The sequence below is a fragment of the Caloenas nicobarica genome, chromosome 7, assembly GCF_036013445.1.
Source record: "Caloenas nicobarica isolate bCalNic1 chromosome 7, bCalNic1.hap1, whole genome shotgun sequence".
Classification (NCBI taxonomy): Eukaryota; Metazoa; Chordata; class Aves; order Columbiformes; family Columbidae; genus Caloenas; species Caloenas nicobarica.
In genome coordinates, this window is record NC_088251.1 from 17,786,300 (window position 1) to 17,809,443 (window position 23,144).

The following is a 23,144-nucleotide window of genomic DNA, read 5'->3' on the forward strand; positions in this document are numbered from 1 at the left end:
ATTTTGCTGTGGATAACTGCCGTTAGTTCTGCTGCTTGCAATATGTGAAGCATAATTCTCAAAGGTTCACGAGGTTGTAGGGATCCAGTAAGAGAAGACTGATTTCTCCCCCCACACACATACACTCCACCCCACACCCACTCACCCACCCACCAGCAAAACATAATGCTGTACTATTTTTGGTAACAGGGAAAGGGCCTCCCTGTGAAAACAGAAAGCAGTGTATTTCTCAGTTACATCACTTTGCAATCTAATGCTGTGTTGTGCTCAGTGTTTTTGTGGTGATGCAAGTCTTTTTTTTTTTTTCTCCCTTTTTTTTTTTTCTTTCCTTTCAGCCGGTTGGATTTTCCCCATCTTACGGCACCTCGCAGGTCTCTTCTCTGAGCAGTACGTTGCCTGAGTGAGTGGAAACATACAGATCAGCTGCAGGTTTCTGTCTACAAAAACAGAGTGAAAGAGAAAGAAAAGGGTTGGGAAAGCAGAGACAAATATTGACCTGGACTTATAGAAAGACAACCAATGGCTGAATAAAGAACCCCTGTTCATGTTTTGGGATATTCTTTCAACTGGCTGGAACGAGAGCGGATCAAAAGAATGGGAAATGCCAGCAGACCCTTTAGAAGAATTGCTTATTTCTTATGCCTTTTATCTGTGCTTTTGCTGACTGAAGGGAAGAAACCAGTGAAGCCAAAATGTCCTGCCTGGTGTACTTGTACCAAAGATAATGCTTTATGTGAAAATGCCAGATCTATTCCTCGCAGCGTTCCGCCTGATGTTATCTCACTGTAAGGGCTGTAAGCATTTGGTTATTTAATTTATGATTTAAAATGATCTAGGATGTGTGGTGTTTTCAGTGCATACGGAAGGATGCTTGCTGCAGGGAGTACCTCCAGCATTCAGAATCATCAGCTAATGTGTTAAAATTGTGCTGCATCCTTGAATCCTGATTTTTACATCTCTTTCATCTGTCTGTCTGTCTGTGTATATGCACACATACCATTTTATACCTTCTTCTATATTACATGAAACCTGGTAACATTCTTTTTTTTTTTTTTTTTTACTTATATAAATAATTTTCTCTGTGATGACCAGATCAGTATTATAATCACGGATATATGAGATTACATTAATATAAGGTTGTTTTTTCTTCTTTCCAGATCCTTTGTGAGATCTGCTTTTACTAAAATCCCAGAAGGGAGTTTTTTGCTCACACCATCTCTGCAGCTTCTGTGAGAAATATTTATATGATACAATTTTTGTTATTAAATGTATATGTATGCACAAATATTACAGAAAGGGTCTCAGTATTAATTTTATAAGAAACAGCAAGAGGAGACTCATTAGATGACAAAAGACAAGACTTCTTAGCAATTTGAAAGATAGTGCATGTATAATTTTTGCGAAGTGTATCTACTTAGTATTTTGCAAGGCTATCTGTTGTCAGTGCTGCTTTGAATGATTACATGCTGAAGCTTTCGGTGACAGAACGTGTGCTATCTTTACGATACTTTAATTAACATTACAGTAGGGATTTTGGCATTGCAACGACTATTCTTGTTTCTTTTCTGCAGTCCTGGGCCTGATCCCAATATAAAGCTGTCTATTTGCAACACCCCCTGACTGTGAGCTCAGAACCCCTGGGATCAGGCCCTTCATTGTGGTGGGACAGGTCCTGAAGCCCCTTTCCATGTAAAATTGCCATTGACTTCTGTGGAAGTTTAGTTACTTCAGTGGGAGTTTACCTTCATAGTGCCTGGATTTGACCCTGTTTGTTGTCTCATGTTCTTTGGAAAAAAAAAAAAGTAACTAAGATTTCCTTTAAATTAAAAAAAAAATGAGCAGTTATTTCAAAATCAAATACTGTGATGAGTTATACACAGGAAGAGAATGCTTTTGGATGTTTAAATATTAGATCCATTTCTATGTAGGATTTTTACAGGCTCACAGGCTTTCCTAGAAATGTGGGCATATGATTATATAATTGTGAGCTATACAGAGGCAGAGGGAGTGTAACCTGAACTGTTTATAGTGGATGTGCCGCCAGCCTGACACACACCCAGATTTGCCTCAGAAATCCAACAAGACGGACTCCCCGATGTGATAGAAATGAAAATTGAACGTATGTCCCAGACTGACTTCCCGAGCACTCTGGAAGGGGCCAGAGGTGCAATGTTGATGTGTTGGAGCCCTAGGGCTGTTGGAGAAAACTGCTGGGGCACTGATCTCTGAAGCCCTGACCCTGGCTGTACTCTGCTACCTCAAGTGGAGCTGATAAGGAGGTGCAGATGTTCTGTACAATTTTGGATACAGGGTAAATAGGTAAATGCAGTTACTATGGAAACCTAAATGCTTTTCCATGGCGCTTTATTCCTGAGCAGCTTTTCCCAGGTGGTCACAGATCACAAAAGGGACACATTTAACATAATTCCTGCAATGGGCCTTTGAAAGGAAAGAAAAATGAAATAGCAGCATTGCTAGAGCTCGTATCTGAAGAGAGTGAGTAGGACATCATCTCTCTTGGCTACGATACACCACCTACACTTAGCAATACCACTGCCAGGGAGGCAGAACGGGCTAGGGTGGAGTAGGACAGACACAGTCATCTTATTTTGAGTTATTATAGCGCCTTGCACAGTGGGGTCTGGCAATGGCTTATGGCGTTTTGGTGATGGTAATAATGTGCATGGTCTGCCATATGCTGAAACGCGTGTTCTAAGCTGCTGTTAATAAATGCTGCAGCAAAAGGTCTGACCCCAGAAAAGCAGGGTTTGTTCCATTATGGGCTCCGACGAGTGATCTGTTTTCCAGATATATTTCTAACATGGTAGCTGAGCTGCTTGCTGTCTTTGGAAAGTCAGGCTGCTGATCTAAGGCAAATGACTCCTTAAACACGGACCATAGGAGCAGGATTGTATCTGTGGGGCCAATTACTCCAGTTCATATGTGGGAAATAAGAATTTCCACCTTTGGCAGATTATAGTAAGGGAAATAAGAATATGGAAAACTCAGGTTAACTAAAAATTACAGTAAGTTTTAGCTTTGCATGATTATAGCTGTATTGGTAGGTTTAATTTAGCAAATAGCTAGATTTAGCAGCCTATATGTATTTTTATGTAATAGTCTCCAGCATTACATTTTTAAAGTCCAAATGTAACTTGGTATCTCCAGTATGCCAGTAACACATTTCTGCGTGTGGAATAATATCTGCCACTATTATTATTTACTACTGTTTTTACTGTAGTAGCGGCAATGATCTCTGGAAAAATCATGGTCTAGTGACAGGACTTCTAAGTTCCAGGACAGGAGAGCTTTTCTTTTTGAGTAGTATGGATTGTATACTCTGTTCTCTTCATGTGACAACAAAAATATGAAGGACCTACAGAGCTACGGTGAAGTGCCAGCAGTAACGTTCCCTAAATGTTGAGAAAATCTCCCTCCAGCACTCGTAACTCTGTGTGTCAACAACACGCTGAGGGTGCCCTTATGAACTGATGACTTGAAAGCCCATAGAAAGAAGGGAGGTAATCATGGCACTAGGATCCGTACCTGCTCGCAGAGAATCAGTCCTGCTAAGCAATATCATACCTATTTTCAGCCTCTGTCCCCAGAAGTACCTAGTTCGTGGGTCACAGATCAAGAAAATCAGGTGTTTGAGGGCACAGAGTGGGAGAAAAGCCACTTTTTGCATGAAATACTCTTGATACAGCCATTGAGGGGAGGTACGAGATGGGAGGCAAATGAGCTCACCAAGGGCAAGACCTATGCTATAATATAAGTCTGGCAACCTCTAAAATAGCTATACTATTTAAAGAGATACCACTCCATTCTTTACATTGCAAGGAGAGTTGAGTACAGAAAAGGAAAAATTATCCAGTGAAATCACATCAGAAAAGTGAAATTAGTTGCAGGCAGCAGACTTACTAAATTGGTCCTCTTGTTCAGAGATTTTACAAAAATACTTATTTTCTCTAAGAAAGGGAAGTATCATTGTTTCTAACAAAAAGGAAGATTTTCCTGCTTATATTTTTTGTACATACATAGCAACATATTTAAAGTGGAAGAAGCATGGTCTGCAATAGCCAAGTGAGAAAATAAATCAACTGCAATTTATTCTTAATGCAAGCTTCAAAATAATAGATTAACTCATTAAGTGTATTAATTCATACTTGGAAATCTTGAATTCCTGAATGTCTAAAGACGTCATAGTGTAAATCTATTTATCCATTAGGTCAAACTGAATAAAACATAGATGTGCATCTAGTATTTCACTAGAGTAAAGTTCATCATACTTGACAATGCCTCACCATATTAAGGGTGTGGCAGTCCAGAGCTGAATTAAAATGGATAAATGCAACCATGGCTGATAAGCACAAATAAAGCTGGAAAAATCAATGTTAGTCCATTTTTAATGCTTACAAAATTACATAAAATTAAATGTGTTGCTGGTATTTTTACTGCTAGATGGATGAAAAATAAATGCACACACTAAGAGCTACCTCCAGCAGGTATAATGTGGTCTTAAAAATAGTTCTGATTTGAACACTGACTAAATTAAGAGATTTTCCATTTTTTTCTCAATTAACTTCTCAGTACCTTCAGGTCAAATTTGTCCACATGTTTAACTCATAAGTTAAGGGATTTTCCTGCCTGTCAGTGGTGCAAATTCATCCTGATGTCTGGCTAAAGAGCTGGATATTTTCCCTATGTTGTCATCAAAAGTAAGTGTCCTTCAACACAATTTAGACAGGCCTCTGCAGTATTTGAACATTTATTGTCATCCAAGTATGGCTCCAGTGGCACTTGTACAATCCCATTGTTTTACTGGCATGACAAACGCACATTTACATCCCGCAGAAGTCAATGGAGTTTTATCAGATGGTCCCAGTAGGCAAAGCAAAGAGTTATTGGGTTCTTCCCTTTGCACCAGACTATGGTGCAATGTAAAATATCAGCCTCACGATCCTGTAGTGCTTGCACAGACAAAACCGTGAAACCAAGCAGTGGAAATTTGGCCTACTATGGCTTGCTGAACTGTTTTCTAAAGATGCTAATAACCTAACAGTCTTTTGTTTTTCATCTCTTTTCACAGGTTGTTTACATCTAACACTTTTGATGTTATTAGTGATGATGCTTTCATGGGCCTTCCTCATCTAGAATATTTGTGAGTGGACAAAAGTATATTTCCTGGCATTATTGAATGGAGTGGGTGGGCTCGCAAATTCCAGGCATTGCTTTGACCAGAATGACTTTACAACCCATTACAGGTTCATAGAGAACAACAGCATTAAGTCAATTTCAAGAAATACCTTCAGAGGACTGAAATCTTTAATTCACCTGTAAGTAAATTGGTTGAATATATTACTTGGTATATTTAATATAGTAACCGAACCACATTTTTGTATATAGCTGTTCACATTTGTTTAAGCAATATTATTAGTCATTCAATTAGAATGTTAATCTTTGTGTTTCCACCAAAGACTTCCAAACTGTGGTATGTGTAGAAGGCTGGGACTCAAACAGCTTCCAAGCAGTACATGTTTGGCAGTAACTCCCCAACTTTCTCTGCTCAGAGCACTGGGGATTTCCAGCTGAGCATGTAGGAGCGGGAAATAAGTAGGATGGGTTGGGAAGCTTTGCACTGACGAGGTGAGTCCCAGTTTGGGACGTGGAGAAGAGGAAGGTGGGAGCTGTGGTCAGTACTGAGATGCCATGGTGGTGAGAGGCTGAGAGGTGGACACACGTCTCTTCCCAGGTACCCCAGTCCGGTGTGAATCCAAGAGAATATTACAGCCATTCATGGGACTGGCCGTCACTATCTGTACGGTGTCCACTTCAGCCACTACCTGTTTCCAGCAGAATTTGACCAAATGGAATTTGAAACTTCACACTTGGAGCAATTCTCAATAAAAGAGTTGCAACAAGACACACTTATTATAACTTAGCAATCCACTTCTTCCACTTGACTGTAGGGCATATCAGCCTTTAGACTACAGCAGGATCAGCTTTGAACCCCTGCACTGCATCCTGTCCCGTCCTCCACACAAGCCAGAGTATCCCACGGTCGGGATCTGTCACGCACTGACACCGGGATCTGCTTAACATTCCTGGTGTTGCTGCTCAGCTCTTCAGCTGTCCTGGAAACACAGCCAGACCTTTGCCCCCTGATGCGCTGCAGCCCCCTGGCCGTGTTAGCCCAGAGGGGACATCAGTCAAAGGCTCATGTGGGAGCAACGTTCCCGGTGCGCAACCAGCAGAGGCATTTCTCACGCTGTGCTCAGCAGGTGAAACGCACACTGGCAACAAATACCTGGAACATTTCACTGCAAACACAAGAGTAGAATCCTCATGCTCTGAGCTAGCAAGACAGTTTTTAGACAGGCTTTTGCCTCTGTACCTGTTTATCTTTTAGCAATAATTGTATTTCAGCAAGCAATAAATGAAAATTGTATTGAAAATACAATATGCACTGTAAGAAAACATAAAAAATACAAAATTACTGCAAGAAAAGGAGGCTAAAACATCTGGGGTGTGCCTGACATGGGTTTACACCCAGCTCTGAACATTTGCATTCTGAAGCATGTATCTTGGGGTGTGTGTCATGGGCAGGGGAGCGGATTCTGACCTTTTGGCCTTAACACAATAACCTCCAAGAGGGTTTTGAAACATGGTCATTTAACTTTTTCTTTCGTATATTTTGACACAGGAGAGAAAGCAAAGGTTCCATTTTAAGTGGTTAATGCATAAATATAGTAGTTGAATTGCAATTCACCACATCCTTTACCACGTAGTAAATGTACCATAAACCACTTTACTCTTCCCTTTTTGGTCAGAACAGACAAGACTCACAGCTGGCTGAAACCAAGCCTACTGTGACTACTCATGTAGATGAAGTTATTTATAGAATGGCTCTAGATCAGAGGAAGAGGAAAGAGAGAGGAGAGGGAAAAAGGTATATAAAAAGGCTGTGCACATCCCAGAAAAATCTATATTAGAGGTATAGGTATAATTATAGTACTGTTAAAAAAGGCAGATAATTGGATAAGGCGGGTAACTGGAACCCTGTCTTCAAAATATTTATGCACATGAATAACTTTATATTCACAAAGGGGTCCAGTACATTATTTATCATATTCATTTACTTATTTAGTAGCTGTTGCTGCCAATGAGCAAATTGCTTTTCTAACACACAGGAAGGCACAGTTTCTTCTCCACAGAGCATACAGTCCAAGAGTAATGTCTTGTCTTGCCTGTTACGTTGGTTTCTGGGGATGCTTCAGCAGTTTCATAAGAGGAAACATATGCAAAAAATAGAACCACATCTGAGGATCCACTTGCATGCACATTTTTGGGACGTAGATTTGTGCATCATGCTGCTATTATGCATGGAGCACTATTCATGAAGACAATGAGAAATCTGCAGAAAATAACTGCAAAGGCAAGTCTATTAACCACAGAATGTGACTAGTTTAGTCTGCTTGCAGAACTGCTCCCCACCCTTTGGGGAAAATTGCACATACTCATTAAGAATAATTATTTGGCACCCTGAGGCATTTCTCATTTAAGAAACAGGAGAGTACTTGTGTACATAAAATATATTAAAAAGAATCATAGTAAATAAGCATACAGATGAGTTCCATGAAGTTAGAAGAGACGATGAACTTTGTTCTATTTATTCTGTTACTTCCTTTTCACAACATAACTTTTGCAATGCAGTAAGCTATCCAAATATTTGTATTTTCATAATGCAATTAACTTTGATGATGATAGTGTGTCCTTATTGTAAAACAGAGCCATCTAGTATTCAACATTATGCAACACAATTTATTTTTTGCTCAGTAGATTTAAGAACAGAAAAAATAAAGAGAAATAGCATTCATTTTACTAATTCACTAATTTAACGTCAAAATCTTACAGTTAGGATTGCACAATAATTTCTATGCACAATTAGTAATATTGATTGCATTTTTTTCAGAACTGCGACCATGAGTTTAACTGCATGCTTGATTCAACCTTTACTCTCTTATTATAAACCAAATACCACATACAGCACCATCTAGGCAAGCCAGTGTTTTCTAATATATAAGTATGCTTTTTAACAGTGTAATATAAAGTGCATAATTTTCATCCAAAAATTGGCAGATGCATAAACCTCGTGTAAATTTTCTTGTCAGTCATATTCCCATGGCAGTTGTGAACCACTGGTACTTCCAAGCACATCATCCCTTTCAGTTTGCTGTAATCCAGGTCATAAAGAATATATAGGGCATTAAACCTGTGTCAGCTTGCAAGTCTACTTAGCTTTCTCCCTATGAGTTACCTGACTTTTAAAGAGTTGTTCTTGAGTATAAAATTAAGCGTAAGAGAAGCACATGATACATACACCCAACAGTGTTACAATCAGATGTATCTTGAAAGTGAAGTCAGAACAGACTAATAGCATCCTCCCGTATTTACTCCTTCTGATAAGGCAAACACTTAATTTTAAATGAGGCAGTAGACATAATATGTCTGGGCCTGTTCTTCAGTTTAAGTATATGCCTAAGTGGCTTTGCTTGGCTAGAGAAATCGTAGTTAATAAATAACTCTCATGTTTACAAGTGAAAACAGAAGAGGTTCTAAGTCTTACTAGCTACAGATTAAAACTGGGATCTTAAACTAGGATGATTTATTTCCACTTTTATTTCTTCTCATAAGTCATAAATAACCTACAACAAATACCCTGCAACATTATTCTTTTCCTGTCATGCCCTCAGTGACATTTCAGAGAACCCAGACCTTTGGTGGACTCACTCAGACGTATCTGACTGAAATGTAATATATTGCCTGTTCAAAGCCTGCCTGCATTTACTTGTCACTTTTACCAGATAGAATACTTGCTGAATTTAAGGGAGCTTTCCCAACATTAAAAATGGGTAATTAATAGCAGTATTTTGCTGGTCTCACACATACATACTCATACACACACATGCACATTCCAGGAAAGAAATTGATGCTAATCAGCAATTTCTTGTCTATTACTGCATATTTCCAAAAGCTATAAGCTAAGCCTAAATCCAACAGAATGAAACCTTGTGTCAAGATTTTGCTTCCAGAAGATAGAAGCAAGTGGGGAAATCGCAGTAATATGAACACCATGTATTGGTATCTCATAAGAAAAACACCAGTAGATCAAATCATGACTAATTGTTTTAAAACAGTGGTGTTGGCAAAACACCAGAGGTGATTGCACTTTTTACCCTGCTAAGTGAAGTATTGTAAATGCTGCAAGGCTGCTGAAGAGTCAGAAAGCAGAAGGAGGCATAGCATCTTAGTGGGAGAAAGGGTCACAAAGTAAATGAGCTATGCTTAAAAGCAATCTTTTAGAACTAAGTGTTGGAGGATACCAGGGTTCTTTACCTTAAGAAAAAAACAAACCAAACCAAACAAAAACCACACAATATTATACCTTGAAAAAATGTGTAAATTCATGAATTAGCACTGATACTGAAGTGTCTTCTTTTACAGGAGTCTCGCAAATAATAATCTCCAGTCGCTTCCAAAAGACATATTCAAAGGCTTGGATTCTTTAACAAATGTGTAAGAGAGCAATTAATTAATCTATTAATTATACTAAAAATATAAAGAGATTATGTTAGAGGACATTCTGAGTAACATTCAAACCAATAGCCAGTGATGGGATCTTACTACGGGGTAGAGACTACCTGATATGGGTAGGCTTGTTTTTTGTCTAATATTGTTGATAATTTGCTTTAGTTTTGAATATTCCATCAGTTTTGAGGATAAGTAATATTATTGGTAGTTATGTAAGAGAGCTGCATGTTCATTAAGACTTAGTGAATAAGAAGGAAGTATCCTTAGGGATGCATGAGAGAGCACAGCATGAGGGGAGGGTAGAAGATATTTAATGTAGTAACATCTCTATGTGCAATTAATTTCTGGGAATTTCTGTTTTGTCACAAAATCATGTATTAATAAGTACCATATCCCTTACTAAATCTAATTGCAACCAAGCCAAAACATGATGTTGTTTAAATATGTAACTTCAATACCAATAAAAATACAAAATATTGATAAATAGATAAATCCTGTAGTTGCTTCACTGGAATATGTTCTGTTTACAACAACCAAATTCTGGTTCACCTGATTTGAGATAATGAGCACAGAATATCCTTTCCCTGCTCCCTGTATTAACAAGGTAGACTGAATTCATGTTGTAGAGCTGCAGCAGCAAGTTGTCGAGATGGTCAGTGTCTCTGGTAGCATTACTTGGCATGACTGACCATGGCCAGGTGGTTACACAGCCTGGTCCTGGCACTTGCCCGTTCCTGTACATATGATCTAAAATCTGACCAAAGACATGTGTAAAAGACTTGAACAGAACTCCTTTGCTTGTTTCTCCAAAAGCCCTAAATGAATACCTCTAAAGGAGACAGCGAATACTGACTGGCTGACGGTCAGGTTACATTAATCCTGGTTTTGTTATCTAGACTGCTCTTATTGAGAAAGGGTAATCTGAAAGAAACAACCTTCCGAAATATGGGGCTAATGGACTGATTGGCTTTTGTGTACCTGTAAACTTGGGGAAATCAACCAAAATTTCCTGCTGATCATCAAGTTAAGTTCTCCTTGATTACCTTAATATAATTCAATCTGTGTGAGTTCTGGTATGTAGATTTAACTATGGGTCAGGACAAATTAAGCCAGGGAGGCATCAACTGAGAATAAGCAAGAAAGCGCATATTTAACAAGAGCGCAGTTTACTATTGTCCTGCAAGGAGGAATACATCAGCTGACTGCTTATTTTCAATGCATTATTTGTTTGTTGTAGAGATCTTAGGGGCAATGCATTTAATTGTGACTGCAAACTGAAGTGGTTAGTGGAATGGCTGGGCAGCACCAATGCAACCGTTGAAGACATTTACTGTGAAGGCCCACCAGAATATAAGAAGCGCAAAATCAATAGCCTCTCTCCAAAAGAATTTGATTGCATTATTACAGGTAATGGGCTTCAAATTATTTAATCTTGTTAAATTAAAGTCAAAGCTATATATATTTTTTTATTGTAGGGTCCATTTTTGCAGGCACTCTGCATGCTGGATGGAGCTTCCTCTAGAATCAATATGAATTCTGTGCAGGTGTAAGTCTGACATGTGAATCATTTGAGAGCGGGGTCTTATATTGCAGCTTCTACTCAGACTTTAATATGCTATATAAGGATCTGGAGAACTGGGACCTAAACCAGCACCTCTTTTAATTGAGAAAGACAGTAAAACAAGTTGCAGTGCTCCTTTATCAACAGGAAAATTTGACTATTGATGAAATACTCTAATTTGTAATAAATTGGTACCTGTTAAGCAGATTTTTTTCAATACAGTATGGAAAGTATCTCTGTAACTATCATATGTTGTGTGCACTTTTACAGAATTTGAAGTTTATCAGTCCCTTCCATACCAATCTCTGTCAGTAGATACTTTCTCATACATGAATGATAAACATGTGGTTATTGCTCAGCCTTTTACTGGAAAATGCATCTTTCTTGAATGGGACCATGTAGAAGTGATGTTCAGGAATTACGACAACATTACAGGTATGAACACTGCTCATCAAATAGCTTTACAACAGCTGATTCAAAAAGCATTTCTAACCCTGTATTTTACTTTTCTCTTTATAGGTACTTCAACTGTTGTGTGTAAACCTATAGTTATTGAGAGTCAGCTGTATGTCATTGTTGCACAGCTATTTGGAGGCTCCCACATATATAAAAGAGATATTTTTGCTAATAAGTTTATAAAAATTCAAGATATTGAAATCCTTAAAATCCGAAAACCCAATGACATTGAAACTTTCAGGATTGCGGAAGACTGGTATTTTGTTGTTGCAGACAGTTCAAAGGCTGGTTTCACCACTGTTTACAAATGGAACGGGAATGGATTTTATTCCCATCAGTCTCTGCACGCCTGGTACAGAGATACTGATGTGGAGTTTCTTGAAATATCCGGCAAACCACATTTAATTCTGTCAAGTAGTTCCCAAAGACCTGTAATATATCAATGGAACAAAGGAACAAATGAATTTGTTAAGCGTTTTGATATCCAAGATATGGAAGATGCATATGCAGTGAAACATTTCAAAGTGAAAGAGGATGTGTACATTTGCTTAACAAGATTTATTGGGGACTCTAAAGTAATGAAATGGGGTGGTTCAGCATTTCTGGATTTACAAAGGATGCCATCCCGAGGGTCAATGGTATTCCAACCGCTTCAGATAGATAATTATCAATATGCCATTCTTGGAAGTGATTATTCTTTCACTCAAGTCTATTATTGGGATGCTGAAAAGGCAAAATTCGTGAAGTTTCAAGAATTAAACGTACAGGCACCGAGATCTTTCATACATGTCTCCATCAATAAACGAGATTTTCTCTTTGCTTCAAGTTTTAAGGGAACTACATTGATTTATAGACATGTCATAGTTGACTTAAGCGCATGACACTCATAATTCTGAGATTACATCAGACTTTCTACCATAAGTGGACAAAATGAACTAAATGCATGATGACTCTCTTATCTTACTTCCAAATGAATGCCTTTAAAAGTTGAGATTGCTAGAACAAAGTATTACTAGTATCTTCATCTTTAATTGTCAAGTCTAGTGGTGTTGGAAGTTGCATTTTTTAACAAAAAAAATTCAAATTAACTGTTCTTTGCATCCACAGTATGTAAATATGTGTGCAACTGCATCTGTTGCTATAAAGAATATTAAAATGTAATTTTCCATTTATTTATTCACCTGTTTGAAACAACTGCCAAATAAAATGTTTACATTTTGTGTCTTTCACATTCCAAATATTATTTGCAGGTGATACTTTTTATTTGTGTATATATTATACACATATAAAATAAACCCAAGAAGGCATATTGCACAATGCAGAGTCGTACTGCATGGAAGATGCACGGTATCGGAGATCAGGTGGGTTTTCCATATAACAAGAAGTTCTTGATAAAAATACAGCATTGAACCTCAATCCTATAAATTATCTCCTGGGCATACAGTTGCTGATTTAAACAGGACTCTGCCCAGAAAAAAAAAATAAATTGCTTAAATAGTTCGAGGTGTAGGATGGAGAGTTCAGTTATATAGATCCAGTCGTAGGATGGGGCTTTGTACTGTGTATAGCTGAAGTACCTGATTTTCTAAAAAATTATAAAGAAATCAACAGAATAAAAGATGATGCAAAGGTCTGTCTTTCTCCGCCTCATGCTGAAGCAGCACAAAACAAATCTCTGGTATAACATTGGGGCTGTTACTGGGCTGAAAGCTAGAAGCACAGCTTATTTTTCAGCTAGCAACATTTCTATAGCTGAACCATCACACATCACTTGCATGAATTCTATGTGCCTTTGTCAGGTCTTTCCACTGTAATTGCAATTATTTAATCTTCAATGAATTTATTCATTATTCTGAATGAAGCTAGTGAATTTGAAGTTTTTTTTTCCAGTATCCTGCAAAGAAGTTTAGTAACAGACACTTCTGAAATTCAGAGAACTTTGAATGTGGCAGGACAAATTCAGTTGGCATAGCATATGCCACTATAGGGAAGTTACCTATATCTGTTAAATTATGCCAAGTCTGAATTTGGCATGAAAATCTGTTACAAACTCAAAATAGTCTTTTGTTGACATACATCTACTGCATCACTTGTGAGAAACCTGTACTGCTGCTGAAGATCATTTGGTGCAGCTCAGGAAGAGAGCTCAAGTGGAAATCGTCAAGCCTTGTGCTCCAGTGCCATCTTTAAAATATACCCATGAATACTGTACATGTCAATACACATTTCTAACATTTACAGATGTTGATTGACAAATAAGACTTATAATACTATGCATGGCAGCTAATCACACAATCTGATTTTGCAAGCTGGCTGCTCTGTGTACTCACAGACACCCCAAAAATGTCAGATTATTATGGTGCTGCTGAGAGCACCTGCAGCAGAAGAATAATCATTAAGAAAAAAAGACGTGTATGTTTTATGAAGCCAGTCCTAAACAGTATGCTTCTGCAATACAGTTTAGAGGTTTTTTTAATATTCTATGTTATTTGAAAAGAAAAAAATCTATGTGAACAGTACTATTCTAATAAGTTAATTTTTCTGATGCCTTTTTATCCATAGCTGCCTATGGTCTAGTCAGTATTTGGCTTAATAACTACCTATTCCATAAGTATTTGCAGTGTGACTAGAAAGATTTTAAACTATGTTTCACAGTTGAAACCTCCAATTTTTTTCTTAATAAATGAGTTTCCAAAAATAATCACCTGCTTGACAGGCTTCCTTTATAAATGCTTAGCTTTTATATTAGCATGACTTCAAACCCCAGAAGAACCCAGATAATCTCTTTTATTATCTCTCTGTTGGCTGCACATCTGTGATTCCCAGCAAAGTTTGTCCATCTCATCTTCAATCCACCTTGCATGGCAAAGGAATTAAATGGAAAGTCATGAACTGATGTCAAATCTACCAGCAAAACATGAAGTGTTTTCTACTTCATCTTGTCTTTTGTTTCGCTCTTTTACTTAAGGTCCTATTGAATTACGTGCACTGATTTTGATCTGATTTCTCCCATTATACTTGCCTACGTGTGCGCTCTGTCAAATTAAATAGATAATGGCTATATATCCTTCTCATTATGGACATCTGGCTGAGTTTAAGTGGAGTTGCATAACCTTGCTAATTTGCTACCAACATTTATTTACGAACACTACACCCCAATATATGCCTCACAATTGTACTTTGAGAAGGTTAGGTTTCGAGGAATTATATTTCAGAGCCAGACAGCTACATGCCCTATGTTATAGTAGTGCTATGATTGTTTCCTTGAGTTAATTTATTTTGAAATGATATGATGGACTTAGGAGAATTCACTGTTACTCCTGGGTTTAAAGGATGAGTTTAAAAGCCTGCAAGGGTGTGAGTCACTAGAATTTTACGTTCACAATATGTACAAAACTAGCCACGGTACAGCGGAGGGTGGTAAGGGATTAATCTGCTGGGTTAATCTGCCAAAGTACACAACTGTGTTATCAATTTGGTTGTTCCTTTGGGAAATTTTACTTGTAGTCAAGCTCTAATGATTTAGGAAGTTCCAAATGCCAATGTCATTTTTGGAATGTCAACTAATCACAATAAAATGCTGAATCTGAATCTGTTCTCTTTTGAAAATCCTTTCTCTAGTCAATTTGTGTCAGGTGGAGATTCACAGGGACTACAGCTGGTTTCTTCTTGTGCATGAATAGTGTTTCATTGCGCCACATAAGGAACTGGGGTATTTTTAGAGCAGAACTCATAATCCTTAATGCAGAAGAGCGTAAAGGCTCATTAGGTGACTCCCTGTGCTGTTTCTTCTCAATTTCAGAGACTGGGCATTTTAATAGCTCCTCTAAGGCCATACGCCATCCTGGTTCTCTGCTCAATATTCCTTCTGATATCAGTGGAAGTCCTGGACAAAAACTAAAATAGGACCTTTTATCATATATATGTTTACACTTTTTTAAAAAAACATTGCTTTAAAAAATCAATTTCTTTCACCAAAGTCTATGTTACTTGCGGCTGACTGATTGTCTTCTGTGGTTGTAATGGGTCTTCTAAACTCTCTAATCATTTTGTTTATGACTGACAAGTATGTAAAGTACTAAAAGTATTATAGAAGACATTATTGAATGTTATTAATGGATACTGCTGATCTTTGATGCTTCTTAGACATGTTAATGCCTAAGACAGAAAAAACCTGTTAATGGTATTGTATGTATTGTATTTCCTACAACTACTTCATTGTATTTTTTAATGGAGCACACATATACAAGAATATACACTTCTCTACCCTGGAAGGGATATATAAAAGACATTCAGAATACCTGATATTAAATCATGTGTAGCTTTTTTTTCTTCGTCTGTTACAACATCTAGGACTCACAGGTTTTTTGTTTCTCCTTATGTTCCATTGAAAAAATATTCCAAAATGCACTCTTCCCACTGAGAAGAAAATTCAGTAAGAAAAATCTCATTCTGTAAGGTAACAAATAGAAATAGGGACAAATTGTGTTATTGTTTTGGAGTTGCATTTTAATTATAAATTATTTTAATTCTCTTATTTTTATTTTTGTAGCTGTATTTGAAGGGGTGATAACAGCCATTCACTTGAAGATGGGAAACAATTATTAGCATCGTTAATAATATATGTGATATGCTTTGATGTGTTCTAGTGGGAAGCTAAATGTCTAACAGCTGTATTTATGTATATGAGCATTACAATATATTGAGTTAGTATTCAATGGAAAATAAAGAATATTTAAACAATAGACGTAACAAACAGTCCTCAGACTGTTGGTGAACGTCACTGATTATAGCACCAAGAGAAAGTAGAGAAGTCAGCATGCCCAGAATGTTGCAACTAGGGACAGGGTATAAACCCACAGCAAGTCTCAAGAGTCCCGGAGTCTTCCCTTTTAAGGAAATATTTTCCTTACCATGAAAAAAGTAATGTGTTCCTCCTCAGTGGAGACCCCTGAAAATCCAGATGATCACTCAGTTCTTGCAAAATACAACAAGAGGCTTCCAAACTTACTGCGCTACATCCCTGATCTCAATTTGTGGCAATTTTTCTGGTTGACATCTCCATCAATCCCAGCAGTGGTGATGCGAATGGAGTGTTGAACAGGCTGCTGCCTACTGAAAAGGCCAGGACTCTGCCTGAGCAGAGGTTAAGCAAGGCTCAGAAGAAGAAAAATCCAACCCCCAAACCGCAATTCACTGCCTCCCCCACTGCCTACCAGGTTTTCTCTCCAATTTAATAAATATTGCAAATGCTCCCAGCTACCTTTCATACACCTGCAAACCTCCTCTCACACTTGCTGATCTGGAGACCTGAGCATGGTAGTAAAGCTGTGATTTAGTCTCCTATTGATTAGGATGGCTAAACATGTTTTTGTGGTTGGGAACTAAGCGATAAATGTTGAGGTCTTGAGGAGTTTGATTCCTCAAGAGCGAGCTGCGGTTCACTGCCTGACTCAGTGCTAACGGCAACTTTCTTCATTGCTGATGACTCTGAATTCTAATGGCTGGTGTTACAGCCATGTCTCTGTTTATAGTTCACTTAAACAAAGTGCTCAGAGGCCAACCGAACCATATTCCTATTCAGGAATTTTTCTGAAATGAACTATTGCTACAAAGACCTCCAGTGTGCTATACAGCAGTGGTGGTGTATTTGTGCTTTGAGACTTTGAATTTCTCCAATTAGTTATGCTACTATAATACTTCTGTCTTCAAATTTGTTACAATAGAAAGCAATTTGCCCTGAATATTCATATTTATATTCATATAAGTGTTTATTTATTCTCCAAATAAACTGAAGTGGATGATGGCAATAATTATGTTACTGTTCCCAGCCTCCCATTCATCAAATCAATTTTTGAATTCTCAAAAGATGTTTTCAACTCAGCCTTACTTTATGCTTCCTACTGAATTATTTCAATTGAAAAAGGACTTTCTGACCCATTCTCACTTCCTGTTCGGAGGCCTGGATAGCGCCAGCAGTATGTTAGCAACTTGTCAACCTGCCCAGATGGTGAATATCCAAGAATGCTGAAAGAGCTTCAGAATAAACAAGCTGATCTGCTAAGAATACACAGTCCTTCATTAAAAACCATTTATGTGCAAAAGAACTGGAAGTAACAACCATCATGTCTGTTTTTATAAAAAGTTCATGGGATAATCAGTGGAGTTTTGCACCAGTAATATCCACATTTATATCTGGTCACATATCTGAAATGATAATAAAAAATGGAAGTGTAAAATTTCAGGAGAAAGTAGGTAGCTAAACAAGTGGGACAGGCTGACTAGTGAAGTTCAGGATCCAGAAAAGCAAAATATTATACATAGGAAAGAAATGCTCTCAGGGTTTAAAATTAGCAGTAAAGAAAGGCAACTTGACATTGTTGTGAACAACTCAACAAGACACTGATCTCAAATTACAGCTACAGGAAAAAGCAAATAGTGTTACGACATGTCCAGGATAGTAGGGAGTATACAACACTACATGTTATGGCAAAGCAGTGCTGTTGTCTTATCTGAGTTACTGCAAGCAGTACTAGTGTGTCCATCTCAAAAAACACATTGGAGAATTATTAAGGATTCAGAGAAATGTGGTAAAACTCATTGAAGATGTGGAACAAGATGACACTTGACTTCAGCAAACACCAAGCCATAAACCAAAATACTATCCCACCCAAATTAAACTGTGGCATTCATTGCAACAGGCAGTTGTTGAGGACAAGAACGTGGCATTCAGAAAACAGTCAAATATGGGAAAAATACATAAAAATTGTATTTATCTTTTTAGTACTCAAAATAATTTCTAATTGTTAGGGAAGATGAGATCTTTGCACTTCTGTCAGAAGCATTTGCCCCAAGCCGTTTTGGACAAGAGGACAGACAGCCGAGCAGCTGGATAATGACTCTGCTCCAGTGTGGCATTTTCTATGTTTAGTCCTTGAGACACATTGCTGAGAAATTAGCTCAACTTTGTTGCTGAGATTTTCAAAATAATATATATAAGATGTACATTTGAATTAGCTGCTCAGAAGCATTGACAATACTGAGAACACAAACACTGAAAAAGTCTGGAATATATCGGCAACATATATTTTGAGGATGACAACAATTAGAAAATTTTGGCAAACTATTTGCAAGCGCTTGAAAATGTAATTGCACAACTTTGGCTGACTTCAGCTACGTAAGTCCTGACACACATAGACTCCCTTGGGAAGAACAGAACTCAGCCTTTTCATAGGCTTGTTATGAAGAGCTGAATATTAGACCTGTAGTAATATTAGTTGCAAAGCTTCTTACGATTAACCAGGTAATAGCATTGTCCTGTGAGGGAATAATTGCTAAAACACAAGAACAGATCACCAGTTTTGGAAAAAAACCCAAACAAACAAAGAAATAAACAACTCCAAATTTCACAATTTCCGAATAACTGTGAAATTTGAAAACCCTGGCCTGCTCCTTTTTGTCCTCCACATACAATAACATAATGATGCTGCCCGTTCAGGAAAAACACCAGTAAATATGTTGCTCCAGAGTGCAAAACAAAGGAAGAAAAAGGACAAAGCCGGAACAGAAACAATAGTTCGTGGTCAGGAAATCTGTTTGGTTTTGGAAAGTTTAATTGCACCTGTGAATTTCTAAATTTTCTGAGATGCAGAACATTACTGAAAAGAGAACATCCTTTTAATGTTTACATTTGAAGGCATTAGATAGCTGGATTAGTGCAAACACCAATAAAAATCCACTGCTTTTAAATAATCAATATGCACCGGCATATTATTCCAGTCTTAAACCCTATCTCTCACTTTCCCTGAGCATTATTTAAGATAACAACAACTCCTTCACACTAACCTTGCTTCAAGGCTGAGACTAAGAAAAAATAGCTACTACAGCAACCACTAGGAAAGCTCTGTCTTTTCTGTACAGGGTTCTGGAGTACATCAAACTGCAGCAGCAGTACCACCATCATATTGTATTAGCTTGAACCAAATAGGAAATGATTGTTTGCTCCAGAATTAGAACTAATTTCAGAATTTCTGAGACCAGTGACACTATCAGAGGATCTAAGAAAAGGAAAAAAAGGAAGCTAATTTCAATTGCTTCTCAGAAAATCCTATTATTGTGGTGGCTGTCACTGTTGTCTAAAAGTATGTGTAAATGCAACCAGGTAAAATTGAAAAATAACCAGTAAATTTAATGACATGAACTGTAAAGTGTACCTGGCAAGACTATTGCAGGTAAACTATGCTACAGCGATATCACTGTATATGACCACAGCTGTCAAAGCCAGCCCTGTGTCCCTGTCTGAGAGTGCCTCTGCATCCTTCCCTGTGCCTGTGCAAGGAGCAGGCGGCGCAGAAGCTGCCCTTGGAAGAAGAGACACGCTCCGTGGGTGCCTCAGCAGTGACGATTTTCTTGCAGTCCGGCCACAGACCAGCGGCACTCCTCCCAGAGACAGGGACAACTCAGCAGGGTCTTGAGGACGCCAGCTCTTGCATTTCGGAACATTCCCAGTCTTGCTGGTATTTCACGGGGAGTAATCAGCTTGTGTGTGTGTGTGTCATCAAACCCAAGCTCACTGAGTGTCCACTTGCTGGGGAGCCAAGAACAGATTGCAGAGATGGGCACGCTCTGCAACGCTTGGTCAGCCCATTCCTGAGGGGCTGCACGCTGGCACTGTTAGCAGGATCTGCGCTAGCTGAGGTTACAGGGGCATAAAAATAACAACTCAGAGTTAGACCAGGGTTCATGTGCTGCAACATCCTGCCTGCTTGGCCAGAAGTGGTGTTTATTAAAAAAAAGAGCATGGGGACTAGAGCACGATGATTCCCCAGGATACCCTCTCAGCCTCCAGCAAGGAAGGAAAAGAAACCACAGTGCCTGCCTTAAGGAAGTATTCTTGTAGACAGCAAAATGCCTAGAATTGGTGCATTCTGCATGCACGGCAGCAGCAGGGGTTTTTTCCGTAATGAGGAATGTTGCTCTGCATTGCAGCTCCTGGAGGTAATGAAGGAGCACTGACTTCACTTAAAAAAAAAGGAAAACAAAAAAGACCCCCCTATATCTGTGACACTGACAAATGGAAAGGGCTTTAAAACCAGTGTTGAATGGTTTTCCTCCCATAACAACAGCAATTAGGGTTGCATTTCTGATCATTCCCCTTTGAACATACTAGTACAAGCAAATTCAGAGAAGCAGACATTGCACTAGCATGTCGGAACAAGATGAGAGGTGCGCAGGCTGAACCATGTTAGTGTTTTTTATATGTATATTTATATAAATATGTTTATATAAATACAGAACATAAATATGTTTTATATAAATAATAAATCATTCATCTATAAATATATATATATATGTGTGTGATAGACTCCCAATACACTAATACTGATCCATCACCTGTGACAAGGTTATGTACATTCTATGTATTTTTTGTTCTGGGGAAAGTAGAAGCCAAGAAAAAATAATCTCTTTCAAGTAAGGCATGTAAATGAATGCTTAATAATTCATAGGAGTTGCAAGTAAGGAAGTTTCCCCCTTCCTGCCTTGCAGAGCAGCCCCAGGCAGATAGCTTATAGAATAGGAAACGTCCTGTGTAAGTGCCAAGAAATGCAGCTGATTGAAATAGTTCCCTCCCCTTCCACAAAGATACACCAGGCATTCAGTCATTTCTATTGCTGCAAAAACACAGTTAAGGTGACAGTGAAAAAATAGAATTGAACAAGTTATCTTCTTTCAACAGCCACAAATGCTGTTATAGAACAGAACAGAACGAAACAAAGCAAGCAAAAATCAACTGTGAGCAATTTCCACTTTCCTCCACTCCTTGGGAGCTCTAACACTCAATGAGACTCGAGCTGTACTTCTACTATCTCATTTTTATACTGTACTACCTGCAGAAATCTCTGGAAAATGCCCATGAACTTTAGAGTTATATATTTTTTAATTTCTTTTTCTTTTCTCTCCACGTGCTGACTGCTGTGAAGGACAAAAATACTGCCCCTTGTCTACTACTAATTCTCTAACTAAGTAATTTAGAAAGAGCATGTATTTAATTATTACATTATTTCTAATCAGGCACGTTGCACAGTGTTAACTGATACCTGTTTTCTCTGTCTATAGTTCAAAGAATATCTGCCCTTCCCTCTGCCAAGACCTTTAGCTTTGATAGCTGCATTTGATAGCTGCATATAGTAATCTCTGCAAGTGGCAATTTGCACTAAATAACAGGACAAGTTCCTAGGCAGTTTCCAAGAACTCCTCCAAGAAAGAGATGGAAAAAAACCAAGTAAAGTTATCAAAATTGCCAAATGTTTTTTTGAAAGACACAGAAATTAGGATGGTTTTGGGAAAAAAAATTAAATTAAAAAGATGTTTGAGGCTCGAAATGTCACCTACCAGGAGGAAATGCTTACCAGAGAAGCACCTACCCAGGGCAATGCATACATAAATACTAGCATGCTCATCTCTTCTATACATCAAATGACATCAATGTTTGGGTTTTCTTTTTCTGGATTCCTTGTTCATTTTCTCTTATTTTCTTTTTGTTCACTGTGCATTTCTGTATGCACTGGCTGTTCTTACTCTTTATGAGTGAAGAGTTACGCAAAGGGAACAGAACTTTGATTAGTTTTATAGCTAATCTCATAATGTTCTGCATTCCTAGCAAAAATACAGACACATCAGATGAGAAAGTACAGTAAAGGGAAGGGAACCTGCCACGGTTGCAAGCTCTTCACTGCTTAAATGGCCCCACTAAACAACTGAAAAAGGAATTACAAGAGTTGCTATGTTACACTGAATCCATGTTCCTCTCGTATTAAAAAAAAATATGTATATATAACCACTTTCCTGGAAATTGTTTACATATAGCAAGGACTGGGATACCCTCAACCAATGAAATGAAACAACAGGCCTGAATAAAACGCTACGCACACTTCTTTGGCTGGAAAGGAGATTTTTTCCAAATTCAGGCTTTCACATTGGTTATTTTGGCAAGTTTATATTCAAAACATAGATTCTCGTAAAGAAGTGGAAGTAATAGCCTTGACAATGTATGTTTTATCAAGCACTTTTGGTTTTATGCATGTAGGAATTCTGTTCATTTACTTCACTGTCTCACAGTATAAACGAAGTACATTCACATATATGTGTGTGCACCCGAGATACACCTGAGACAGAGGCACATGGGGTGTGTAAATATGCTTTTACAGTTAAAAACCCTGCTCATTTAGACAAACTCAGTAAGTTTTGCCTTTTTAGCATGGTATACTTGCAACACGATAACAACAATCTGTAGAACTTCACAGCAGTAAGACAGCAAGTGCTGCTGTTTCCTGAGAGAACCAGAGCAAATACACGAATGCCACCTGCCACTGTGCTTTACAAAGCTTACAGTGGTTTAGCCTGTGGCAAATACATTTATGACCAACAAAACCAATACCAATGTTCATTTTCTTGTCCATCAGCAAGCTACTATAGTTCACTCTATTTGTTCACTGAGATGTTTATGTTCTTCAGTGTACACAAAATGATAGAGAAA

General features: G+C 38.0%; 1 protein-coding gene across 2 annotated transcripts; it reads left to right on the forward strand.

Moving 5' to 3' along the window:
- The first annotated feature begins 394 nt into the window (after window positions 1-394).
- On the forward strand, window positions 395-12,663 carry LGI1 (leucine rich glioma inactivated 1). Of its 2 annotated transcripts, XM_065638826.1 has the most exons (8): window positions 395-785; window positions 1,158-1,229; window positions 5,090-5,161; window positions 5,265-5,336; window positions 9,505-9,576; window positions 10,829-10,998; window positions 11,423-11,587; window positions 11,672-12,663. In XM_065638826.1, the coding sequence occupies exons 1-8, from the start codon at window positions 595-597 to the stop codon at window positions 12,487-12,489; spliced, it is 1,632 nt and encodes a 543-aa protein (XP_065494898.1). In that variant the 5' UTR covers window positions 395-594; the 3' UTR covers window positions 12,490-12,663. The 2 variants fall into 2 exon arrangements, with proteins under 2 accessions (XP_065494898.1, XP_065494899.1); XM_065638827.1 differs by lacking the exon at window positions 1,158-1,229.
- Window positions 12,664-23,144: the final 10,481 nt, after the last annotated feature.

Coding starts and splice junctions, on each gene's coding strand:
- LGI1 (XM_065638826.1), top strand. CDS start 595: ATGGGAAATGCCAGCAGACCCTTTAGAAGAATTGCTTATTTCTTATGC. Junction 786..1,157: donor CCGCCTGATGTTATCTCACT/GTAAGGGCTGTA, acceptor TCTTCTTTCCAG/ATCCTTTGTGAGATCTGCTT. Junction 5,337..9,504: donor CTGAAATCTTTAATTCACCT/GTAAGTAAATTG, acceptor CTTCTTTTACAG/GAGTCTCGCAAATAATAATC.